The 21,653-nt window shown below is 43.0% G+C and overlaps 1 protein-coding gene across 1 annotated transcript in view; it reads left to right on the top strand.

Annotated features, from left to right (window-relative positions):
* Positions 1–4,972: 4,972 nt before the first annotated feature.
* ALK (anaplastic lymphoma receptor tyrosine kinase) overlaps positions 4,973–21,653 on the top strand; it is a gene marked incomplete at its 5' end in the record, with an annotated part of 125,632 nt that continues 108,951 nt past the window's right edge. The window contains 2 exon segments of the mRNA XM_015414879.1: positions 4,973–5,067; positions 8,874–9,008. Of these exon segments, the coding sequence (XP_015270365.1) occupies positions 4,973–5,067; positions 8,874–9,008 (230 nt within the window).

Below are 21,653 nucleotides of genomic sequence, written 5' to 3'. Positions count from 1 at the left end.
TTCGGCCGGGAGCCTGGATTGCTCCAGAAGATGGGCGCACCGGCGATCGCTGCGGTGTACCCGGTAAGTCCTCCTCTTCTGTTTTTTTTTTTTTTACAGCGTGTTATTGGCCTGAAGGAACGGATTGGGGACGGGTGCGAGCCGATTCCCAGATGTTGCGGTGTGCTCACGCCCATTTGCTACACCCCCGATCCGTCCCTCTCCATGGCCAAAACCTCCCGTGTGACCGGGGCCTTTGTTAACAAGATGAAAGGTTTTTAATCTAGCCCTACTATCAGTTTTGTTGGTGAGCAGATACAAGCAAATTCCTCCACCTGAAAGAGTATTTTTTTGTAAGAGTAATGATACAGAGTCTGTTTTGCATGCATTACCATCTTGCAGTCTTTATTCTGGATCTCAATTTAATTTGCTGATGTCCTGGATTTCTAAACTTTCTGGGAGAGCATCAGAATTTGTGGTTTCACCTTTGCTTCTTGGTACAAATGAAAAGATTATATTATCAGTGGCAAAATTCTTATCTACTACTACAATTAAGTGCAATTTAAAAGGGTCAAGTCTGTGCAAGAGGATGTTTTGCTTATGTTGTATGACATTATGATGTTTGATTTGTGTACTATGGTCAATGGACTGGAACCGAAATAAACGGCAGTGAATTTTAATATGAGGACGTATTACAGGTATAAAAATTGTGTATGTTTTGTGGATAAAAGGAGAGGTGACTGCTTTAAAAAGTAGCTGAAAGTCAGTATAAAATGTTCTGAAGTTTAGGTCTGTAAGTGGTTGGGGGGAGGGGCATATTTCATGGACATTTTTGCATCCCATGAATGATGCCTCCCTGTTTTTTCACTCCTTTGTGAAAGGGTATGAGTGTTTGATTATGAAGCAAGAAGGATGATGTTTCTACCTCGATCCAGTTCAGCATAGTGTAATATGGGCAGAATATGGGAGAGAGGCTGATTCCAATAGGCGTGTGAGGGCAGTTTGCGAGGATCAGTGCAGCTAGATCTGGATCAGTGTGAGTCTTGCCATGGATCGTTCACTGAAATGAAACTTCTTTTGGAGTGTAGCATGACAGGAGTTTCACGCAGAGTGAGGGCTTTGTTTGGGAGGTTTAGGGGAAATTGTCATGAAGGCAGATCCCAATAGACTATGTCACCCAAGATGTCATTGCTCGTTAAATTTATTTAAATGGATTTAATTAAAATATTTGTATTCTGCCTCTCTATATCTTTGAGCCAGATGACAGTATTTTTTAAAAAATAACTGTAATTTAACCAGTAAAAATAAAAATAGAAATTACAACAGAATTCCCCACCCAGTTTAAAAACAATGATTATATGAATGGGACAGCTAACAATTCCTAGTATAGAGGGAGAGGGGACATAAAAGTCTTGACAGTACAAGAACATCTCTGCCTGTGCCTAAGTGTACAAATTTGGTGTCAGGCAAGCTTCTATGGAGACTGCACATCCATCTGAAAAAGCCCTACCTTGTTTCGGAATGGGACAGCAAGCAGGTTCCTTGATAAAGACTTTTGCTGATTGGCTATGATCATACAATGAAAAAAGAAAAAAGTCCCTAAAAATGGTATAGAAGCAGTTGTTGTTGTTCAGTCGCACAGTTGAGTCCGACTCTTCGCGACCCCATGGACAAGCAGTAGGGTATTAGATATATGCAAAGTTATGAAAAAATGATCTGTCACTAATGTATGGTGTTTTCAAGGGGTTTTATGCATTTTTCTTGGTTTTGGAAACAATCCGTCTTAAAACCTCAGTGCCAGGCTAAGGGCTGTCACCTGACTAAAAAAAGTGATTAATTGCATCAGATTTAATAAATTAATATATTTATATATGTAATCTGCATGAAATTGTATATGTCCAAATTATGAAGAAAGAATACTTTGGTCTTTACATAATGCATAGGTATATCACAGTAGGCAGTCTATTAGGACGAGCATTCCCTCTGGTATAAATTAAAAGGGATAATGACCCTTCTTGGATTGTGCCCATTACTTGTGGGTTGTGGGTATTTTAAAACTGTACTGTTTTTTTTTAAAACCTGCTGCTCAATTAATCAAGGGCACATTTTAATCAATCAAAAGCTTTCTACATTATTCATCTGATTAATCAATTAAGTGTTGAAGCACAACTAGGTGGTAGACAGATTATGCTATATTTCTGGATATCAATGTTACAAATTAATTTTGATACAAAAAGTAACTGACAATTTATCTGCTGGAGTCTCTCTTGTTTTACTGGCAAAACAAGTCATGAAAGGTTTGCTGAAGACCATAAAACAGAACAGTGTTCAATTTTCCATCCAGTTTCTTCTATTGTAAAAAAAAGTCTTCTTGTTTTCAGAAACCATTCAGTGGCAATCCTATGAAATGGGAGTAAATGCCACTGATTACAAGTAGACTTACATTTAAGTAACTTCTATTAATTTGGACTGTGAGTAACATAGGTTTGGCTGCAAGAACCTGGCACTGGAATCTTGCCTTCTTTATACTGAGAAAGCTGCAAGTGTGCCAAAACATCAAAAGAAAGGAGAACATATGTTTTTCCATCTCCTTTCCCTAACGAAGGACCTATTTCTGTCATGGCCTTTGGACTGACTCCCACATGTACCGCCCTGGGTGCTCTTTTGATTTTGTCTTTATCAATTACTGCTTTGGCTCTCACCTCTCAGCTGAGGAATATTCTCTGTCTTTCCAGCATTGTATTTTTTCCAACACTGCACACAATCCACCTTCTTCATGATCTGCCTCTTGCTCCTTCTATGACCAATGATCTGTTGACTCAGTGGCTTTTTTGGAAGAACCATTGTCGTCTCTTCTGTTCAGTCCTAGACATTGAACTTTCAGCCTTCAACTCATCTGTGTCATTAACCCTTGTCTCATTTGCCCCAATCTCTCAATGGACTATTTGTCCTTCTCCTCCCTAGATGTGAAACATTTCACATTATCTCTGTTCACAGTTTGATGCAGTCTCTGGAAGACATGGCTGATTAGCTAAACAACAGTACTACATTTACCTGATCCTCACTAGCTCTAGAATTCCTTGGTACATCTTCATCTTTGATGCTCAACTAATGCCTCCCACACCACTACCTCACAGTCTATTCAAGATTTTCTTATCTTTTTCAATGATAAAATGGAAACTATCCATCTTATATTTCTCCCTCACTCACCATTTTCTTCCAGTTTTCTTTCCCACACCTTCTTCAGTCTTTCCCTCTTTTTTTCCTCCCTGTCTCACTTTATGAGGACTATCCTGTTGACTTCTCCACAGGTCCCATTAATCTTATCATATATGGTCTGCCATTAACTTCTGCAAAATATAGTCATTGTTACCCTTCTGCTCTGCCTCCTTCCTACTGCATGCAGACATGCCTGTGTTCCCCCATTGCTCAAAAGCCATCCTTGACCCATTTTCTTCAACTGCCATCTAATGTCCCTTCTGTCCTTTGCCTCCAAAATGTTACAGCATACTGCTGAATCATGCTCTCAACTTTCTTTTGTCTGGTTCTTCTCTCAGCCTCCTGCAATTTATTATCCTCTTTATTCCATGCCCTCGTTAAAATTACTGATAACCTCCTCATTGCCAAAACCATAGAGCTCTACTTGTTTTCATCTACCCTAACCTCTCTGCTGCTTTTTATATAATTGATCATTCTCGACTCCTTGACACCTTTCACACTTCAGTTTTTTGCAGCTCTGTTGTTAGCCAATTCCCTTCCTACCCATGTAATCAATCTTCCTTTGGTTCCCCCCCCCCCGTGGTCCTCCAGGGACCTGTCCTTAGCCATCTTCTGTTCTCTCCCTGGATGAACTCATCAAGTCTTCTGGCTTTCCGTATCATCTACATGCTGATGACATCCACCTCTACCTGTCTGCCTCTGAGCTTTCTTCCTCCATCCAATTCTGCATCTCTATTTGCCTGTCTGATATTTCAGCTTATATGTTTCATTGTTGTCTAAAAATCAATACATCCAAGACTGAACTTTTCGTCTTCCCTACCAAGATTTCCTTTCCTTGTGTATTCTATACATTCATTGATTATTTCACTGTGCACTCTAATAAGCAGGAGCAAAGTTTTGGCTTTGGCTCTTCTCTCTTTCCTTCCCCATATTCTGCTTCTTGCCATGATATGTCCTGTATGACACAAAAAATATGGCTCTTCCTCGCCACTGCTTTGGTGAAAACTGATTCACACCCTAGTCATCTTTTACTTAGACTACTACAATCTCTTCCTTGGTTGCATCTTGACCACCTCACCTTTACTCAGCTCTCTGCTGTTAAAAATAATTCTTATTATTCTCATACTATGTCATGCCCTTTGTTAAAATCACTGCACTGGCATTCTGTCCATTCTTAGAACCAGCACAAATTCTTCACTCTTGCATTTGAACCCTTACCTTTAAAGTCCTGTTTCCCCCCCTTAATATATCCCAATCCCAGCTTCATCACCCTCAACTTTGCAAATTTCTCCTGCTCTCTCACATGTCCTTGCTCTTTCTCCCATGTTGTCCTTGTGCTTGGAACTGCCTGTCAGAACCTCTGCATGATTTCTCTCTCACTCCCTTCAGTTACATCCTCATAAGTCACCTTTTCTTTGGAGCCTTTGACATAACCATGTAGTCCCAATTTTTTACTGAAGCAATCTCTAAGCACACGTAGCTGAAATGAATGCATGTCTCCACTTCCCTTCATTTCCTTTTTTGTTTCCTTTCTGTCACGTTTTATACTGTAAGCTCTTTGGGGAAGCAACTTGTCTCTTTGTCCTCTGTAAAAGATGAAGTAATTATAAGTACCAAGATGCCTGATACTAATTAAGATTCGACATATATTCTCCTTCACTGTAAGACTGGTCTGGATGTATCCAGAACCAAAATGTATAGGAAGTTTGAACAACCCTTGTGTATCCTCTGCCCAGCAAACACGATGTAATGACTTCTCTATTATTCTTTACAGGTTTTGGCTTCAGATTGTAACTTCCTGGAAAGCTGGATCAGAAGCCATCATTGCTGTTGATAATGTCTCTCTCAGCCTGGACTGTTACTTAACAAGTGAGTTCCCTGTGATTAGCTTTTTATCCTGCAGTTGGCTGCCCCTGCATTGATCTCCCATGCATCTTCTTGCAGTGGATTTCCTTCTTTGTCTGTTACACCAAAGATGTGAAAAATGAAGTGCAACTCATGTTTATTCATTCATTCAATCAATCAATTTATATCTTGCCCTCCCCACTGAGGCAGGCTCAGGGTGGCTTACATAAAAGTAAATGCATAAGTAACAGTTAATTTTTTTCATAAAATCATCTAAAAACTGTTCAATTATAAAACAATTCAATATCATAAAGTGCTAGCAGTGTCTATTTAATTGCTTAACGATGGCAGTGCCATATGAATGCATTCAAAGATCTAACTAGGTGTTCAGCTCATTGATCATTCCCTGATATAATCAGCAGGCACAGGCTGTGGATGGCAAAACCAAGGGCCAGTTGTTGGTGGTGGTAGTGGTGGCAGCTCCTTAGTTGAAGGCCTGGTGGACAAACTCCATCTTACAGGCCCTGTGGAACTGTAAGAGGTCCTACAGGGCCCTGATCTCTTCTGGGAGCTCATTTCACCAGTGCGGAGCCACCACTGAGAAGGCCCTGGCCCTGGTTGTAGCCAGCCTGGCATCCTTGGGACCTTGGAGGGCCAGTTGGTTTTGAGACCCTGACCATAGTGCTTTCTGGGGTACATATAGGGGGGAAAGACAGTCCCTCAGGTATGTCAGATCTTGGCCATATAGGGCTTTAAAGGTAAGAACCAGCACCTTGAAGCGAATTCGGTATGCTATCAGCAGCCAGTGCAATACCTTCAGCACAGGTTGAATGTGCTCCCGCATGGGGAGGCCCATCAAAAGCCTAGCCACAGCATTTTGCACTAGCTACAGTTTCCAGATTTGTGACAAGGGCAGCCCCATGTAGAGAGTATTGTCGTAGTTTAATCTTGAGGTTACCATCACCTGGATCACTGTTGCCAAGTCGTTTTGGTCGAGGAAGGGAACCAACTGCCTAATCAGCCAAAGATGGTAAAAGGCTGACTTGGCAGTGGCTGCTACCTGGGCCTCCATTGTTAAGGAGGTATCCAAGAGCACTCCCCAACTCCTAACCTCTGGCACTGGCACCAAGGGCACCCCATTGAAGGTTGGAAGTGGGATCCCTACCCCCAGACCACCCTGACTCAGGCACAGGACCTCCGTCTTCATCGGATTCAACTTCAGTTGGCTCAGTCTAAGCCAACCAGTCACAACATGTAATGCCTGATCCAGATCTTTCAGTCTGGTCTGGAGTCAGAGTGGCTGTCCAACAACAGGTAGAGCTGGGTGTCATCCACATACTGGTGACATCCCAGCCCAAACTGCCAGGCAATCTGGGCAAGGGGGCACATATAGATGTTGAATAGCATCGGGAAAAGCACTGCCCCTTGAGGCACTCCACAATCCAGTGGATGCCTTCTGGACAGCTGTCCCCCTAGTGCCACCCTTTGTCCATGACCTTGGAGAAAGGAGACAAGCCATTGCAAGGCAAGCCCCTGGACTCCTATGTCAGCAAGGCAGTGGATCAGTGACTGATGGTTGACTGTGTCGAACGCTGCTGACAGGTTCAACAGCAACAGTACTGCTGATCCACCCTAATCCAGATGCCTCTGGAGGTCATCCATGAGGGCGACCAGTGCTGTCTCCGTCCCATGTCCCAGGCGAAAACCAGATTGGAAGGGATCTAAGATGGAAGCATCATCCAAAAAGCTCTGTAGCTGACTTGCCACCACCCTCCCTATTATTTTGCCCAAACAGGGCAAATTGGAAACTGCCCAGTAGTTAGCCAATTTGGCCAGATCCAGAGACGGCTTTTTCAGGAGAGGATGGACCACTGCTTCCTTGAGCACCCCAGGGAACTGTCCCTCTGTGAAGGACTTGTTGATGATTTCCCTTAGGGTGCCTCGAAACCCATCATGGCCAGCTTTAATTAGCCATGGTGAGCACGGATCAAGGCAGCATGAGGTAGGACGTACAGCTAGAAGCAATTTATCAACTTCCTCTAGGCTGAGCGGACTGAAATAATCCATAACCTGACTCGAAGACAAGCATGGAGCCTCGTGTTCACTCACTCTATCAACTGTGATGGGGAGATCGTGGCGGAGTGACAGGACTTTGTCTGCAAAATGGCTCGCAAAAGCCTCACAGCCTATGTCCAGTTCCCAAGCATTTGGTCTGCCCTGTGGCAGAACAATTGTAGACCGAATTGTTCTAAATAATTGGGATGGGCGTGAGCTTGCAGACACAATTGTAGCTGCATAATACTCTCTCTTCGTAGCTTTGACCACCATCTCATATGATCGCATAAACATCCTATAAGATGCTCTTGTAGCTTCATTGCAAGCACGCCGCCACTGTCTCTCTAGCCGTCTCAGCCCTCGCTTCATAAGCCGCAACTTCTGGGTGAACCAAGGAGCGAGCCTAGAGTGGGGGCACAGAAGGCTCCTGGGAGCAATCTCATTGATAGCTGCAGAGAGTCAGCTGTGCCAGTCTCCTACAAGCTCATCTCATAACCTGCCAGGGGGGCATCGGATCCTGCAGAGCCATCTGGAGCTGCATAGGATCCATTTGGCTCCACGGGCAAGCTAAAATACACTCCCCGCCTAAACAGGTTCAGGGTGAGACATTCAGATGGGCCCTCAGGGCATGGTGGTCCAACCATGGTACTGACAAGGCAGTAATCCGGTCCACTGAAACCCCCGCTGCAGAGATCAGATCAAGCATGTGCCTGGCCCAGTGAGTGGAGCGCAATACATATTGGGAGAGTCTCAGCGCCACCGTGGATGACACTAGGTCTGTTGCCTGAGTGCAGGTCGCATCATCAGCATGGACACTGAAATCGCCCAGGACTACTAGTCTAGGGTGTTCCAATGCCCAGCTTGATACAGCCTCCACCTCCTTTTATCACTTCCATGTAGTTTGCAAAACTGTCCCTAGAAAGGCAGGCCCAACTGAGCAAGACTGGCCACAGTTGTTCTCAACTTTGTTTTCACCTGATTGGTATTCCCCCCCCCCCGGTTGGACCTTGGGCAAGCCGTAATTCTGATAAGAGCTGTCCTTGAAAAAGAGCAGTTTGTGTCAGAGCTCTCTCAGCCCCACCTACCTCACAGGGTGTCTGTTGTGGGGAGGGGAAGGGAAAGGAGTTTGTAAGCCGCTCTGAGACTCCAAAGGAAGGGCGGGGTATAAATCCAATCCCTCCTCCTCCTTTCACTGAAATTTTTGCTTTTTGTTAACTTTTCCTTTAGTCAGTTCCCCCTTTGATGTGAAGTTACTGTATCTCTAATGCAAGCCACTCCATTCGGTAGATGCCATCTGTAGATCTGTCCTTTATTCCTAATGAGTTCCATTTGTTGGTGCATTTTTGTGTCCTAATGCCAAATGCCAATATTGTTGAATTTCAGCTTCCATGATTGGAGGTTTGTGGGGGTTTTTTAAATTATGTGTAGCTGTTAAATTGTGATTGAAAATGGAATTGCACACTGGCATTTTAAAAGCGAAACATAAGTGCTGGAACTAGAGAATTGAGCAGCATCCACTGCAATTTTTCTGTTAGCAATTATGTCCCTTCACCTTGTCAGCGTCTTCAGTATGCATTCTCCCTCCATTTGTTTTGAATCCCACAGCGACAGTGGATTCCAGCCTGCCCTGCCTTTTTTACACCATCACGCGTTATGGCTGCAAACTTTTGGCCCAGTCTGATCAGCCACCAGCTGTTGTCCTCCTAGGTCTGCCAGACCAGCAATCCACCATCACAGCACAATCGTAAACCAGGCTGCTTTTTTGTGTGTTCCAGTTAATGAAGAGAGGACACATCGAGACAGAAGCCCAGATGTAGGCAACCTGTCAGTCGAAAGGCGTGGTCATGAAAGGGAAGCCGGGAGTCCAGGAAGCCCAAAGCTCTTTTACAATGGCACAGTTGACCTGGCAGGTAGGGAGTTTATTTCTTGGAAGTCATTCCAGATGATCTGGTTCATTATGAGAATGCAACAATCCATCCAACACAGTGCTTTGATTAGCAAGTGTGTGGGGGAGGGTAATGCAATGGAAATCAGAGAAGTCAGAGGGAAATCTGTGCTGTAAAATTTCTTTCATTTGTTTGACAGCTAAAGTAAATTCTTCATAAAGGCAGGAGTGGCCTTTGGGGAGAAGGGAATTTTTAAAGATTTCTTGATAATTGCAGCCCTTCTTTATCCAATAGATCTGTCCTGGCCACACATTTTTCATATCTGTATACCTCTTGAGGGCATATAGTTTTTCTTTTTCCTTATGAGATTATGTATCGGTCCTGGTCTAATTTGTGAATTTCCAACAAAGTCTTTGCTTGATTTTCCTGGGGAAGGGAGGTGGAGGGAATTATCCTGACTAGTTTCCTTCTGTTGTCAACTTCTATTCAGTACAAAGTACATCTAGTTGCCACCAATTTTTGATCGTATTTGACGTGATATTGGATGGTAACTTGTTTGTGAGCTACTAGAAGCAAAGATGCTGGACTATGACAAAAACATATGGATAACCATTCTGGGCCATGCCAAGCATCTGCCTTACACAGCATTCTTTCTCTAGTAACCAGCTGGATGCCAGTTAGAATAATTCAGATTTACTGCTCAGAGAAAACCTGCTCCCTGTCTAAGCATCCAGGCTAGATAAATGTAAAAACAGCAACTCTTCTTGTGGTAAGCTACATGTGACACTGGTGGGGGGGGGGTGCATGTTCTATGATCATATCCTCAGACATGTAGTTTAGCTGCAAAGAGCAGCTTGGAAAATCTGAAATGGGACCTGAGTACTGGGTAAGGATAGTTAACTCTCATGCCCTTAGCGTGTCACGGCAGCATGACTGGGGTGTTTAAAGCTCCATTTAGGAGGAAAGAAGGTGCCTTTTTTAGGCTCCGATGGCCAGAAGGGGACCATTTTCAATCATGCAAATGCTCTGAAGAGGAAGAGTTACCCTTCCCCAGCACCACAGCCCTAATCTATATCCCCCCATCTGTTTTTAGAAGCTAAATTAGACAGCTGGGGATACGGTTAAAGTTCCCTAGCATCTCATGTAGCTTGGCCCTATGTGTAGGATATCTGAATGGTAGTAAATCCAGTAGTAGTAAAACTAATGAGTAGCATATTCAGATTTCACCCTGGAGTAAGCAAGAGAAGACCAAGTTCTATTTCCATCGATATACTACTCTCTTAACTTAAATTTTCTGTTCTTACTCCTGAAAGAAAACATTTCTAATTGAAATTTGCTGGGAATATTTGGAAACCAAATTAAATGGTTTTGCCTTCATTCTGCTGTGTGGTGCAATGCCCTTGCTGGGTTCAGCACTGCTTCCAGCCAGCAGTATTTTCCCCAGAAGCAGCTGGGCAGGCTGATGTGGCAGCACCTCCCAAAGTGAGCCATTTGGGAGAAGATTTCAGTCCCAACACCTGACAGTAATGGCACAGACTCTTCTGATAGCTCCCATGATGCTTCCGAAGGTAACTGATGGCAGAAGATAAAGGTGACTGATGGGGATCTACAGCGTCTGCCAGGAATGTGCAAAAGGGTACAGATGCACCTGCTATAGTCAAGCTGCACTCTTAAGTCCTTTTTCAAAAACAGACCAAGGCCCCTGCCACACGGGCAGGAAACTGCAGAGGAGAAGTGTGGCTGTTTGCCCCGGGGCAAAATAACATGCAGTAAAGCGATCAGACCTACTGTGGAGGTTCTGTGGAGGTACTGTGGAGGTTCCATGGCAAGGGAGAGGTGCCGATCACAACACACGCCTGCGCGCAATGAAGAAGCGCGCGGCGCGGCGAACTGGTTTTCTTTTTTTGTGTACACTACGAATGCGCATGCTCCGTTGGGTGCGTGTGCGCATCCACGGAGACGTCGGGAAAAAAAAACCCTTTTCCGCAAGGGGACATGGGCGGGCGCCGGATACCACCGGAAACGCGATCAGACGCCCGCCCTTGCCCCGCAGTTTCTGGAAACTAGTACCTCCAAGGTACTAGTTTTTTGCTGCGCTTTTTCGGCAGGAAGCCTCAGTTGTGCCACGGAAGCGCTACGCTTCCCAGATGTGCTGGTGAGATCGCGACCGGAAACTCCGCTTGTCTTCCGTATCTCTTGCGTGGCTAATGTTGCGTGTGACCGCAGCCATAGATTATCTGGGGAAATGTATTACTGTCATGGGAAATGCTGTAAACATAGATATTAATACTGTTATTGCTGATTACATTAGTTAGAGTGTTTGCACAGCACTTTTGAGATATGAAGCACTTCTAGAACGTTGCTCCATGAATCAGTTTCAATGTGTCTGACAAGAGGGGAGATTCCTGGTGTTGTGCTTGAGTTTCTAACTTTAGCTCATAATTGCCACACTACATCTTGCACAGAGTGGGGTTTGTTACTTGTCCCATATAAAACAGGCTTGCTGCTCTTGAGTTGTCTTTCCGCAGTGTGAGAGCAATAAAGAAGGTCAGAGCAAGCTACTGCAGAAGACTTGTGTGAAGAGTGGGTATTAGCACTCTCTTTTCTGTGGGGCAGCTTACTTTTGAGTCTTATGTACATGATTGAGAAGAATGACTGCCTTGCACAGAAACAGTTATTAAAGTTGAAACTGTCTAATAATGTCAAATGGAGAAAAATTAAATGCAATGTAAGTAATGAATATGTAATGTAAGTAATGCAGTGTAAGTAATGAATCAATACCTGGGGAAATTCTAGAGCAGATTATTAAATGCTCTGTCTGTGAGCACCTTGAACGGAATGAGTTAATTCGTAGTAGCCAGCATGGGTTTATCAAGAATAAGTCATGCCAGACCAACCTTATCTCCTTTTTTGACAGAGTTACCAAAATGGTTGACTCTGGCAAGGCTGTGGACATAGTGTATCTAGATTTTAGTAAAGCATTCGACAAAGTTTCTCATGATATCCTTGAGGATAAGCTGGTGAAGTGTGGGCTGGATGGTGCACCCATTTGATGGATTCATGGTTGGTTGAAAAATCATACCCAATGAGTGCTCATAAATGGCTCTGTGTCTACGTGGAGGGAAGTCTCGAGTGGAGTGCCGCAGGGCTCGATCCTAAGGCCGGTGTTGTTCAATGTTTTTATAAATGACCTGGAGGAAGACATAGAGGGGATGCTTATCAAATTTGCAGATGACAAGAAGTTAGGTGGGATTGCTAATTCTGAAGAAGACAGAGTCAGGATTCAAAATGATCTAGATAGGCTGGAACAGTGGGCTGAGACAAATAAAATGAATTTCAGTAGAGATAAATGAAAAGTCCTATACTTAGGTACAAAAAAATCAAAGGCATAGATATAGAATGGGAGGGACTTGGCTTGACAGCAGCACATGTGAAAGGGATCTAGGTGTTCTGATTGATCACAAGTTAACATGAGCCTGCAGTGCGATGTGGCTGTGAAGAAAGCTAATGCAATCTTAGGATGCATTAACAGAAGCATTGTGTCCAGATCAAAGGAGGTGGTAGTTCCGCTCTATTCTGCTATGGTCAGGCCTCACCTGGAGTACTGTGTCCAGTTTTGGGCACCACATTTTAGGAAGGATGTTGACAAGCTAGAGTGTGTCCAGAAAAGGGCAACCAGGATAGTGAGATGGTTGGAATCCAAGTTTTATGAGGAAAGGCTGAAAGAGTTGGGTATGTTTAGCCTGGGAAAGAGAAGGCTTAGAGAGGACATGATTGCAGTCTTCAAGTATTTGAAGGGCTGTCATGTAGAAGATGGAGCAGATCTATTCTCTCTTGCTCCAGATTGCAAGACTAGATCTAATGGGTGGAAATTACAAGGGAGTCGTTACTGGCTAAATATCAGGTGAAACTTCCTAACTATAAGAGTGGTTGAGCAGTGGAATAGTCTGCCTTGGGAGGTGGTGGATGCTCCTTCGCTGGACATTTTCAAGCGGAGGCTGGACGACCATCTTTCAGGTATGTTGCAGGTATGTAGGGCTATCTTTCAGCTATGCTCCTGCAGAGTGCAGGGGGTTGGACTAGATGACCTGCAAGGTCCCTTCCAACTCTAACATTTTATGATTCTATGAAAAGCCATTGTGTGATAATTCCATTTTTTCATGGCTTACCTTGAAGCAGCCCTGTAAGGCTTGAAGGGTCTCAATCCAGGACTCTGGAGGCCTGTTCTCTCTGCAATTAGGATGTGCTCATGGAGCCAGTTTTGTGTAGTGGTTAAGAGTGGCGGACTGTAATCTGGAGAACTGGGTTTGATTCCCCACTTCTCCATATGCAGCCACATGCAGACTGAGTCCTGGGGAGGTTTTTGTTCCAGGTGTTGTAATAACTTGTAATTCAGCAATTTCCTTTTCCATTCTGTTCCTGAAGTTCCTTTGTAATAAAACAGCTACTCTGAAGTCATTCACTGAATGTCCTGGAAGGTTGAAGTATTTTCCTACAAGTTTCTCAGTCTTGCGATCCCTGATGTCAGATTTGTGTCCATTTATCCTCTGGCATACGATTTGTCCTGTTTGTCCTATGTAGAGAACTGAAGGGCATTGTTGGCATTTAATGGCATATACAATGTTAGAAGATGAACAAGTAAATGAGCCTCTGATGGTGTAAGTTGATATTGTTAGGTCCAGTAATTGTGTTGCCTGGGTGTATGTGGCAGCAAAGTTGGCATCTGGGTTTATTGCAAGCTCTGGTCCCAGTGTCCACGTTCAAATTAGATGTTGCATCATTGTGGGTGAGGATTTGTTTGGGACTCAACAGGGATATTTGTTTCTTATTTCACTACATATGCTAACTCATTCAGTACTCACACATGTGTTCTCAGCAAGAAGGGCTATACATCCTCTGTATTTTAGTGTATTTCTTTTTCAGAAAAGAATATTGAATGTAATGCAAGGAATATTGGGATTTTTGCTGACATACCACTACACCCATTTTTTAATGTTGTTAAGTTACCTCCACACCTGAGAGAAGATTAATGGTGAGTCTCAATTTACTCCCCACAATTAGAAAAAATGCCTTTACAAACTTATCCCCTATTTTGACGTATTTATTGCTTTGGTGTCCTTTCTTCCCCCCCCCCCATTAAATCAAAACAACTGCTGACCTTATAACCTTAGCTTGTTATTTAGATTTGTTTTTGCATAACTTAAAAAATCTTCATCATGTTACATGTAAATTTGCTGTTCAGCCTGTCTATAAGTTTGAACTCTAACTTTAGGCTTGCCAAGTCCCTCCGGGGGGCAGGGAAACCCCCGCCCCAAGGCCTGTTCCCCGCCGCCGGTGGATCAAGCCCCGGGGGGAACTCCACCCCCACGTGCACGTCACCCGAAAGTGACACGGGTACGCCGGGCATGCTGGGGGAGGGGCCACGGTCATCTGAGGGAAAACTCTATGGTTTTCCCTCGGATGATCCTGGCCCCACCCCCAGCATGCCTGGCGTACCCGCGTCACTTCCGGGTGATGTGGATGCGGCGCGCGCACTCCAGATGCTGGCCAGGAGTCCCCCGCTGCGGTAAGTTGCTGACTTGGCAACCCTATCTAACTTCCATTCTAGTGTATTTTGAAAAGGTATGTATGCACACAAAAGCTCATGCCTTGAATAAACCTTCGTTGGTCTTAAAGGTGCCACAGGACTCTAAATTTGTACTAATGCTCACGCTGTTTGATGGCAGCAGTGGACATAAGTCCAAGGATCATCATGTTGTTTTTGTTTCTGTTCCATGATCCTTTTGTTGCTCTCAAATGCTTCTGTATCCACCACCACGCTCTTCAGCATTCTCAGATGTTATCCTAAGAGACCATTCCCTGGATCTTGTTTAATTCATGCTCAACTGAAGCTTTGCCACTGATACTGAACAAAGTTTTCCTGTCACTTGAAAGCCCCCAATTCATTAAATCTCAGTAAGGATATGGTTGGAGGTGCATGTGATAGAGATTTGTCTTATTTCACCCACTTTAATTTTTGTTTTTTTAATAGACTCTTGAAAAAGGATAATTTTTAAAATTCTTAAAACTGTGTTAGATCCCCCTTAAGCCAAGGCCAGGCTTAGCAAATGATGGACCAAAGAATGCCACATCAGCCTGAAATGCTAATGGTTGATTATTCTATAATGACCAATTAGAGTTCAACCCTAAAAGAACCTACCAAAGAAAGAAAGTTTGATTGAGCTTTGACTACTATCACATTTTTCCCAGTCCCTGTTTGGAGATGTACCTTCTCTTCAACTCTTGAGTTATTTTTTTCTGTTTATTCTTCCTTCTTGTGGGACAGTAATCAGATTGCGCTGGTGGAATAAATGCCTGATTATGCTATGCTGGAGAACAGAGCAGACCCCATGTTTTCAGACTTGAGGCAGAGAACCCCTGTGGAGGTGTAGCAGAATCAGGTTCTGTTTTGGTAGTGGGAATGCAAGATATTTACCTCCATGATATGGGACCTGCAGCCACTGGAACAGAACACAGTCACTATGAATAAAGTCCCCTGTAGTGCACTTTTGTGGCAACAAGCTGAGCTGCAGACCTTGCCTGTAATTTCTCTTGCTGGATACCTGAACACTTTATACATCAAATTCAGCTTTGAATGTGAAAGACTTTACTCTGAACATTCCTACAATTGATTTTTCTCCCTCTTTTTTTTCTATCGCCTTTCATCCTATTTTAGGTTTACATTTTGTCTCCCGCCATAATATTAATAATAAAGCCATAATATATTTTCTTTATTTGCTTGTTTTGTCACTGCACTGCTTTGCATTCTAGGTGTGAACTCTAGAACATGGGTTTCTAGAGAATGAGAAGTAATTTTGCACACCTGGAAACCATTGGAAGGCAGTACATTGCAGAGGGACCCACAAAAGGACCTATTCTTCCAGGATTTATTTTTGCTTGAAGACAAATTGCTTCTTAAGGTTAGGGTGGTTTTGTTTTTGTTTTCATCCTGGGGTCCTTGTCCCTGCTTCACTGAATAAGATCATGCCTTGTGCCACTCTGTACTGTGGGTTTCCCAGAAAAATATAAATCTGCAAATTTTCCAGTGCCCTCAATATTGTGTGATCTGATTTAGCATATGTATTTTGACTTATATGTAGTACATAAAAGTTTTAAAGTAACCCATGTTAATTTTATATACCAATTTCCAAAGATACTTGAACTGAAGCATAAATGTTATATTTAAACAATTTCAAGCCATTATGTAAAAATTATTTTATTGGAATAATACTTGTTAACACTTAAAGACAATATAGCCTATACTCCTCTTATATTGGTTACACTTAAGAAAAAAGCCAGTAGCACTGAAAACTGTTGATACACTAATTTTAGCATACCCAAAGAACTAAGCAGTGAATGCAGATGTCCACTCAGAAGGGTATAAATCTGATTTGGATTGCACTATGGGGCACCTCAGTTTCACTGTTGTTCTCTATAGCATCATTTGTGAGTTCCATATCAAGCTGGTGATTCCAATATTTTTCCACCGTTTGAGAGGAAACATAGAAGAATTTTAGCTTTGTTTTTCATTTGACCTGCACAGCCCATCGCATGAATTCATGACTTCATTTTTTTTTTGCTGGACTGTTATATGTATTTGTGGTCCCCCCGATCACACCTCCTGTTTACAAATAATAAAACATACATGAATCCTCTTACACAACTCAGGGATAATCACCTGAAAAACATTAATAACAACGTTGAAGCTGCCAAACTTGTCTTAATGTTGGCACCCATTCATAGTTATTAATCTTATTGTTATGTACTGAGCTGGATTGCTACCTAGGACCTTGGCCAAGTGTTGCCAGGATCCTGGATGGAACCAATTAAGCCAGAGTGGGAGTGTAAATAGCCTATCACTGGGTGTGGGTGTGGTGTTGGGTGCACATTTAAGCAGGGCTGCGGTCCTGCTGAGGTTGTCTTAGAGTTAGCTGAAATCACTAATAAACTATGAGCTGATCACTCAACGTGTCTGAACCCAGTATATTTCACTTATAAAACAATGAATCTTTTGAAATGGAACATTTTTCATGGGAAAATAATATCCTGGGGAAAATGTTGCCTCTTGCTTCTCTTTTCTATACTAGAGTGCTACAATCTGTTGGTTTGCGGGCACCTCTGGCTGCGAATCTATTAAATTTGACTCTACAAGCTTGGTTGAATTCTTACCATTTTCAGACCCTGACTGGCTAGGTTATGGAAGAGGATCTGGAGTAGTGGTCACACTCTGTTCCTTGTTTCACTTTCTTTTCCTGAGCCATTTATTCTGACCATATGACGCTTTTGTTCTGTTTCCTGGTCCCTGACCAACTTGCTGCTAACCCCCTATAAGATGCTTAACTACCAGAACACTGGAATGAAGCAGTTCAGGTTCCTTTCCATTGTAGTATTTCTATTGGTAGTACTGCTGTTCCCAAGGCCAATCCCTTCCCAGACTGATTCAGCTGCAGGGGAGGGGAGGTATATGCCCTGTGCTGCTGAGATGGTCCTTTGGGAAGTACCCCACAAGCATAATCCTCCTTCTCAACACCATTTTTTCATCAGCCTAGGACCTCAAGGGAAGGGGGGGGGGTTCCTGCAGTGTCTGAGCCATGCTCACTTCCTTTGGCATTTCAAGCTGCTTGTTCTCAGCTCCAATCCTGGGAGTTCCAACTTTCTTGGGTCCACAGCATCCTGATTTGGATTAGGACTGTGGTGCATATGGAGAAAGATCTTCCTCTCCACCACACCATTTTCCTAGTCTGAAACAGCCTGGAAGACACCATTTGCTTCACTGGAAGACTTACATATAGCTATCATAACACACAATAGAGCAAATGGTGGCTCCCCTGGGCTATTTCAGGATGGGGAAATGGTTCTAAGGGAAAGTTAAAGCCCCTTCTCCATGTCTGCCACAGTTCTGATCAAAATTGTGTCCTTGTTTGTGCCTAGGAAGCCTAGAATTCCTAGCACATGTGTGATAAGAACATAAGAACATAAGAGAAGCCAATGTTGGATCAGGCCAATGTCCCATCCAGTCCAACACTCTGTCACACAGTGGCCAAAAATACCAGGTGCCATCAGGAGGTCCAGCTGTGGGGCCAGGACTCTAGGAGCCCTCACACTATTGACCCCCCCCAAGCACCAAGAAGACAAAGCATCACTTGCTCCAGAGCCCCTATCTATACCTTGTGGCTAATAGCCACTGATGGACCTCTGCTCCATATGCTTATCTAATTCCCTTTTGAAGCCGTCCATGCTTGTAGCCGCCACCACTTCCTTGGCAGTGAATTCCATGTGTTAATCACTCTTTGGGTGAAGAAGTACTTCCTTTTATCCGTTCTAACCCGACCGCTCTGCAGTTTCATGGAGTGCCCACGAGTTCTTGTATTGTGAGAAAGGGAGAAAAGTACCTCTTTCTCTACCTGCTCTTTCCCATGCATAATCTTATAAACCTCGATCATGTCACCCCTCGATCATGTCACCCCCAAGCACCAAGAATACAGAGCATCACTTGCCCTGGAGTTCCTATCTATACCTTGTGTCTAATAGCCACAAAGGGACCGCTGCTCCATATGCTTATCTAATTCCCTCTTGAAGCTGTCCATGCTTGTAGCCATCACCACCTCCTGTGGCAGTGAATTCCATGTGTTAATCACTCTTTGGGTGAAGAAGTACTTCCTTTTATCTGTTATAACTTGACCACTCAGCAATTTCATAGAGTGCCCACGAGTTCAAAGCCTTATGAAGATAGCTCAAGATGAGTAGCCCTGCCCTGACACGGACAGCCCAGGCAAGCCCAATCTTACCAGATCTTGGAACCTAAGCAGGGCCGACCTTGGCAAATACTTGGAAGGAGACTGCCAAGGAATACCAGGACCAGGATGCAGAAGCAGGTAATATTAAAGCCACCTCTCTGAAACATCCTAGCCCCAATAGGGGAAGCATATATACACACACACATGCACACACACACAAAAATACTCACCCCCCCAAAAAAGATGAGTAGCTATGTTTGTCTGTAGTAGTAGAAAAGAGCAAGAGTCCAGTAGCACCTTAAAGACTAACAAAACTTGTGGTAAGGTATGAGCTTTTGTGAGTCACTGCTCACTTCTTCAGGTACAGCTAGAATATTGTCTATATTTTGAGAAGCAGAGTGATTTCAGAAGCCGAATAATACTAGCAGGCAAATGACAATAGCAGGTGTGATTGGATTAGGTGATATGCAGAGGGGTAGTAGGCATGGAGAAATTGGCATTGGTAATGAGACAGGAAGCCTAGGTCTTGATTAAGTCCAGGTGAATACTTTGTCTTGAGCTTCATTATCAGTTGCAATTCAGCAGTCTCTCTTTCTAAGTTCCCTTTGAAATTCCTTTGTAAGAGAACTGCTCTCTTACAAAGGAATGAAGTATAATGACTTTTTAGTCCACAAGTAACATTGAAAAATGTCTACATTTTGGAGAAAAAGATAGTATGAGGAAATGGCACAAAAGATCTGCAGATTTAGTTCATTAGGGAGAAGTAAAATTGAAACAGAGATTATGGGGATGAAACAGCATGGATGAAAAATTTGACACTCCATCTACACCTCTGCATGTTTCCCCATGGAACACCCACTTTACAAAAAGAGGGATATCAACGCCCTCTCTGGGAAACATTGCCTCTTATGCATTCGAGTTAATCTTGCTGGACTTAACAGAGGCAATTTGACACAGGTATCTCCAAAATAATCACATTTTGTGTTTGTGCTTGATTGATAGTCTGAACTGGAGGAAGGAACAGCCTCCATGCCTATTGCTTTAGTTCACCTAACAGGATCAGCATATGGAACATAGATATCATCAGGCCAAAATAATGACAGTAGCTCTAAACTTCCACAACAGAATTATCTCTTTAATACAGTACTAACTCTTTTGACCTCTTCTATCTACACTACTGTCACTGCAGGGAGAAATGAATGGAAATGCCCTTATGGAGTAAGCAGAACTACATTCATATTAAACTCTGGGTTATTACATCAGTGTTAGCTTTCTGTATTAGGAAGCGGAACTGTGACTTCAGAGGATTTTTCTCTGTACGTGTAATAAGGACTGCAGTTGTCCCCTCACTGTTGTCTTCTGGGTGAGAAGTTGTAGGTTATGTTATAAATGGTGTAGTCCTTTACTTTATCATGTACCATCAGCCTAAAATATCTCACATAAGGCAAAAATAATTGAACTTTGACTTCAATTGCAGTGTTACTGAGGCAGAACATTTCAGATAGATCCAATGAAAAGTAAAACTAAATTCAGCATTTTCTGAAAAATACAGCATTGTTTCTGTATTTTCAATGTCAGTGTTGCATGGTGCCAAAAACTACATGTTTAGTGAACTAATATTTTTTAATTTTACAGTTTTAGCATTTTCACTTTGCATTTTCAAAACCCCTGAATGTTAAAATTTGACTTTTAATCAGACTTGAGTACCGCAGTTCCATAGATCAAATGAACATTCAGATCCATGACTCGCTATCTACTTCATGGTAGCAATTGTGGAGAATATGGGGCTAAGCCCTGTGTTCAATATAAGAAGCAAGTTTCCGATTGGCCTTATACTGTCTTTTTTGTGTCCCAGCAATAAATTCAAGCACCTAAGCTTATCAGGGCTGTAAGTTTGATAACTGTACCTATAACTGCTAGGTAGCTGAACTGGCAGCATCAGCACCACTGTAAAATCCCTGAGAGGGCTCTGAGCAATAGGAACCTAGCCAAAAGTAATTATAACTAATGTGAGCTTTGGCTTCTTTGATGGATCACAGGCTGCAAGGTTTCCTTCTTAACAAATCAGATTAATACAAAGAACGACATTTCTATTGCAACTGAGATAGCAGAGTAATAAACTCTCCTCCTCTCCCCACCCTAGGTCTTTGAACTAACCCAAATTCCTACACCGTTGAAAACCAACTAAAAGTACCACATTAGATGATGCAGACATACATTTGGAGCCATTCCATTGATTTGTTTCTCCATGGGGCTTACACTGTATTTCTGAGCAGCGTGGAAAGTGAAAATCTCCCGTTGATATCCTTCATGGGTTAGGTCAGCTAATTCCAGCAAAAGCACTGAATATTTATGACTATCACACACATCCATTTTAAGACCAGGTCAAAGTGGATACCTCTTCAGCAGTGCTCCTATTAATCATTGCTAGGTTCCCCCCATGCTCGATACAGCATGACTCTGCATTAGCGACTTAGCTACCATGGATAAGTCTCCCTTTAGTGATTGGTGCATGGTAAATACGAATTCTGCCAACTAATGGGGATGCTTCTTTACCCCATATTTCCTGCTAAAAGCCCATGGTCTCATCATAAACAATGAGGAACTTAAGAATCAGTATACAGTAAACCTAAGAAGGTCACTTTGTGTCAGTCTCTTGGTAGTTTGATATTGTTTCCCACTTCATGCCGGCCATGGAATCCCTTTCTAAACTCTAGTATAATAGTATTATTTATTTATTATTATTTTATTTTATTCAATTTATACCCCGCCCTCCCCGCTACGCGGGCTCAGGGCGGCTTACAAGAGGCATATGCCAATATAAAACATATTTAAAATCATTTAAAATCATCACAATACAGATAACATTATAACCAGTTATTAACAAAGTGCT

Source organism: Gekko japonicus, unplaced genomic scaffold (assembly GCF_001447785.1).
Source record: "Gekko japonicus isolate JY-2015 unplaced genomic scaffold, Gekko_japonicus_V1.1 scaffold2476, whole genome shotgun sequence".
NCBI lineage: Eukaryota > Metazoa > Chordata > Lepidosauria > Squamata > Gekkonidae > Gekko > Gekko japonicus.
This window is presented reverse-complemented; position numbering and strand designations above follow the sequence as displayed.